At 47.7% G+C, this 5,429-nt stretch overlaps 1 protein-coding gene across 1 annotated transcript; it reads right to left on the reverse strand.

Annotated features, from left to right (window-relative positions):
• Positions 1–1,820: 1,820 nt before the first annotated feature.
• On the reverse strand, positions 1,821–2,925 carry LOC108164889 (achaete-scute complex protein T5). Its single transcript, XM_017300848.2, has one exon. It carries the CDS (start codon positions 2,824–2,826, stop codon positions 2,149–2,151), a length of 678 nt encoding a protein of 225 aa, XP_017156337.1. The 5' UTR covers positions 2,827–2,925; the 3' UTR covers positions 1,821–2,148.
• Between the last annotated feature and the right edge of the window lie 2,504 nt (positions 2,926–5,429).

The following is a 5,429-nucleotide window of genomic DNA, read 5'->3' on the forward strand; positions in this document are numbered from 1 at the left end:
CAGATCAGTCTCTGTCTGAGTCTCAGTCTCAGTTTCAGTCAGTTAATATGCAATGCAAAAACAGGAAAAAGCCGGAAATAATAATTCGATAAATGCGCCATGAAGAGGGGCAGGCCTCATGACCAAGAACCGTTCGAATAAGCGTTCTTCTGTGGCGAATCCATGGCGAATACTACGAGTATCGTGGCAGCGATTGACGGAAGTGCGTATCCCAATTCATTTATCTATTAATGAGCTTCACATGGTACGTACACTAGCTCCATCGTACAGGCAGCAGGCAGGAAATGCGCGTGGGAGTTGCCCTTTGGAGCGGATGTGGTTCGTCGGCCAGGGGATCTCGCCTAGATCAAGCGGGACTTCGACTTGGACCTGGACCTCCACCACGACTGCGACTTCGACTACGACCAGAACATGTTCAATGTCCTCGTTGTCGTTTCGGTTGGCATCCGCTATCTCTGCCAATGCCATCGCAGGGCATTGCATTTCATTGGCCGCAACAGCAGCTTCCGTTGCTTCCCAGCAGAGTCCCACTGTCTGCCACTGACACTGCCACTGCCACCGACACTGTCTCTGTCTCTGTCGCTGGGGTCCTTTGTCGGGGGCGATCTTAACAATTTCCGACTGGTGTCCACTGATCGTTGTGTGCCCATGTCTTTCCCATCTTTACACTGGTAGAACAAGCCAGCTAAAAAATAGCTCTTGAAATGTATGTAACTTAAATCTAAACCTTCTAGCGAAATTAAAAGTCTGAGAGAATCGGAATTGTTAAGGTACAAATTGGATCGCCCAATGATATTTTCTCCCAGTGTACATCTCTCTGGTTTTGGTTCATGTTTTGCATACATTGCTCGAATAACTCAAAATTAGTTCAGCCGCAACAGAAGCAGCAGGATAGCAGGATAGCAGAGCGCGGCTCGGACCATGGGAGACAATTCGCGGATCAATCGATCGATCGATCGCCTGGAATTGTCGGCATCCCGCCTCTGATTAACTCTGCGCGACCATGACCATATGCAAAAATGCGCCAGGTAAATTACTTTACTTTACTTTACTGAGCTTTACGTTGCTTTGCTTTGCTTTGGTCTCAGGTATATGTATGTAAGTGTATCTGAAACCTGACAAATTGTTAGGATAATTTACGACCGATCTCTAGGGAATTTAACGGTACAGGCTTTTGTTGGGTTGGTCATTGGATCAGATATCTTGGGCTGGACTAAATAATTAAATTGAGTCTCAAAAAATTCTTTTACTGTTTGGGGTAAATCTTTGAGAATCAGCGGTCAGCCAGTTTCAATGTAATTCCAGTGGAATCTTTGCCAAAAAATAAAACCAACAAACCAAACGAGCTGGAACGATGTGTGCCGTGGCAAGAAGGAGGGGGAGGAGATAGGACACAGGAGTCTGGACACAACATTTTTGTTGCTCTAGCTCGTATAGTCTCTATGAAATAGGCTTCAGACAAGACGGAAAGACGGGCAAAAATTCTTATTTTTTCAGAACTTCCTAGTCTAAAATATGAACTCCACCAACACTTCTCACTTGACAAAATTTTTTGTTCTCTTCAATCTGAAAAGGAGTGAAAACTTCTTCCGTCTGAAATCTTTCACAGTTTTTTTAACTCTGAGGTATCCATTCTGAAAAAACTTCTGTAAATAATCGAATTCTACAAATTTGGATAAGTGTAGAATATTTCAAAAAAATTTGATGCCCTTTGTAACTTTTGTTCATCGTCAAAAATATCAATCCTTCAGAACGTCGGATCCATAATATGACTGATTATTTTCCGATCCAAATCCCCCATTGAGAAGTCTTGAAATGAGTTAGTTTTTAAATATTATCAGTTTAATGTCCTCCATGTTTGTTTGTTTGTAAAAAAAAGAGATTCTTAATAGTAAATTGTCTTCCATTATGAGCTAGATCTTAGGGTTGGAACAGTCTTATAAACTATTTAATAACCAGGCACATTCAGGGCTCTTAAGAACTAATTTGTACAGGCAAAAAAAAGGATGCTTTGAATGTGCCTGGAAAAATACAATACTTTGCTGGTGCGAGAGGTATATAATACTTGGCGGGCCAATCAATGGTTCGTTGTGTGGTTGCGACTAGCGGTGGATCGTACGTGGCAGAGGTGTACTCGCACGGATCCGCTTAAAGATCATCCTGCCAGAGCGAGATGTAGTCGAGGATGTCCTCGTCCTCGGTCCCAGAGCTGCAGGAATTGTTGCGGTAGTCCTCGTAGCTAGACTCCAACTTCGTTGTGACTGCCGTTGGCTGCACCAAATTGGCTGTTGCTGTTGCTGTCGCCGATGCTGCATTGTAATAGGAGGAACTGCTGTTGCTACTGTTGCAGGAGCTGACGCTGCCGGTGGGAGAGCTGAGCTGAAGTTGCTGTTGGAGAGCGTACAAGTGCTGCTGTTGCTGTTGCTGTTGCTGCTGTAACTGCAAGTTCTGTTGCTGGAAGAGCATATGTTGCTGCTGCACATGGTGATGATGATGCTGCTGTTGATCAGTACGCTTGTGATCGTTCTCATCGATGACCTTTTGCAGCCGACGTATGTACTCGACGGCCATGCGCAGAGTGCTGACCTTGCTCAGCTTCTTGTTGGCCCCCGGACCAATGCCGCGCCGACCGTTGCTCAGATCGGCGATCACAGCCACGGGAATGTGCTGCCGGAGCTGGCTGAAGCCGTTGTTGACCTGCTTGACCCGGTTGCGCTCCCGGGCATTGCGACGCACCACCGAGGCGCCGCCGATCTCCTGCTCGAAATGATCGTACTGATCATAGCCGAACATGTCTTGGCTTGAGTTGTCGCTGTCCAGTGCCATGGCAGATAGATGGGATGGATGGATGGATGAATAGAAGGATGGTTTGTAGACTGGTGACTGGGTCTTCCCTGCGAGCGCTGGCTCTGTTCTGATGCCCTTCCCCGGTCCGCTCGGGCTATTTATAGGGGCTCGGGCCCCGGTCTGGCCAAAGATCTCACCTGCAGAGTCGAGAGTCGGCTACCTGCGCGTGCGCGCGCACACACAGGAAGCAAAGGTGCAAAAAGGTGCAGCATCAATGTGGCTCACTCAAGGATCGCTCAATCCGAGCCACTCCGCTCCACTCAATCTCCCAGCGAGACTCTCTTGCGAGAGTAAAGTAAATGTCTCTCTGGGATCTCTGCAGCTGCCTCTTCTGTGAGTGCTTCTTGAGTGCTTTGATGGATTTGAGTGTTCCCAGACTGAGAACAGTTTGCCTCGGAGTCTTGGGCTCTTTTTTACAGCTGCCTGTCTGCTGCCTGCAGCCTCAAACTGGGGCTCGGATCGGGCCTGGCTCTGGGACTGTCGCGTGCCGGCTGCCAACCGGTTTCATGTACGTTTTCGCCAGTCCCCAAGCGCCCCCGTGCCCAGTTTCCAGTCCGATCCCCTTTGATCCTACAGTCTCTGAGTCGTGTGCAGCCGCCTAATGAAAGTGGAGACCAGTCCAACTTTTATGGCCGTAATAGTTGAGCCACAATAAATCAGGGGTGGAAGAGGAACAGGGAGTGGAGGTGGAGGTGGAGGTGGCGTTGTAGAAGGTCCACAGCTCAAGGTCTCTCCCCTCATCCCGATCCTGATCCCGATCAGCCGGAGGCAATATTCTATTAACACTCTCCTAATGCCCCGCGGTCCTTTGTGCCGAGCGTATAGCCCAGCCCAGCGTACAACCCGTCGAGCCAAGGACGATAACGAGGACATGGACAGAAGATCTCGACTCGAACTCGAAAGCATTTTGAAAGCATTTAAAACTGGGGAGAGGACAAATTTTTGCATTGTTGCCAGAATCGGAATGCTGCTGCTAGCCTCTCTGCTGGATGATGCTTCCATTGTGCCGCCAGGACATTCCCATTTGCTATTTTCCATTTCCCATTTCCCATTCTGGTTGCACGCTAGGCAACCGTGCCGAAAGTGACGATTGACATTGGACAGACCTATGCTGGGCATCGTTTAACACTTCGTTGCTGTAGCGGCGGGAGATTGCATGGCATTGCATTGCCCGTTGGCCAGGAGCAGGAGTCAGGTGAGAGGTCATCCCCTCCAGATGGCCAAAGCGAGTCCTCGCCAACGCCAGAGTCCAGCGAATCGATCATATCCGGTGCGGTCTCTGTTGATGCAATAGAAATTCGCTGTGGGTCAGTCAGTGCAGGGAGAATGCACATTCAAATCCACTTCCAATCTCTGCAGAAGTTGTAAATTATTGAACATTTTTAGCGCTACCAGACGGGATTCGGCACGCTTAAATCGAGAAGTAATCCCCACACAATATTCACGAGGCTGGAATGCGCTAAAAAAAAATATAAATACTCTTGAATATCGATAGAATTCATAAAATCGATGGAAAATGTATGATAAGTATGATGATTTTGTGATAAAATTGATCGTATGTACCATATAGTATGTATACACATTTTGATTCATGGTTGTAGCAAGTGTTTAACAACAGAACATCGAGAGATCTCAGTAAAAGTTCTGCTCCAAGATTCCTAAGCCGATGATCATAGGGCTCTAGATAGTAGATTGCTGATCATATTTAAAGCGAGCTATGTTTTACATATTCCGAAATTCTTGCCAGAGATTTGTCTTCCCCACGAGTTTCCCTCTATAGCGGAGCTACCCGAGTTCAGCTACAGCTCTGCTCCGCAGATCCGATCGACGCGGCAGCAGGAGGCGCTATCATTATCTGACACAAAATTTTAATATAAATTATGTTGACATGTTGGCTTAAATATGTACGTTCGCCGTATTCGATCGATTTTGCGGACCTTTTGGCTTTTGCCTTTTGCCGTCTCCGGTTTTGTGGGTCTTCTGCTGTTTTGCTTACGATCGTATTCATAATTGAGCCGACGATCGCACCGATCGATCCGTTTCTGTTTCGGGGCCGAGGGCCGACTAACTAGTTCAATAATTGCTGGTAAGACACGGCCACAGCAAAACGAACTGAGGGAGAGCCAGCGACAGCAACAGCGACAGTGGCATACCCACCGAATGAAGCGAAGATGAAGTCGTCATTAATATCGACTCGGCCTGTCAATAACTTGACATCGCATCATTTTTTCCACACTTCCTCTGGGGCGGCACTCTAGAGGTTGCAGGCAAGAGACGCGATCGAAGACCGACAAAAACGTTCGAACCATTGCATTGCAAATTTACCGAACTTTTGCGAACACTTTCGGGAACTGTTTCTGATGCGTCCCAGACCAAGGTCGAGCCGTTGTCATTACACTCGACGCGACTCCACTCGCCTCCACTCGCCGCTGCTGCACTTTGCATAAGCCCCGAATCACATTTCTGTGTCATTTTTGTTCGCCGAAAACGCTGGCTCACGATCAGGTATCGGGGATCGGGGATCGTAGGATCTCTGGTCACAAAAGGAAGATTAAAGAGCGGTGGCAGCTACATAACGAATT

The sequence above is a fragment of the Drosophila miranda genome, chromosome XL (genome assembly GCF_003369915.1).
Source record: "Drosophila miranda strain MSH22 chromosome XL, D.miranda_PacBio2.1, whole genome shotgun sequence".
Taxonomy (NCBI): Eukaryota; Metazoa; Arthropoda; class Insecta; order Diptera; family Drosophilidae; genus Drosophila; species Drosophila miranda.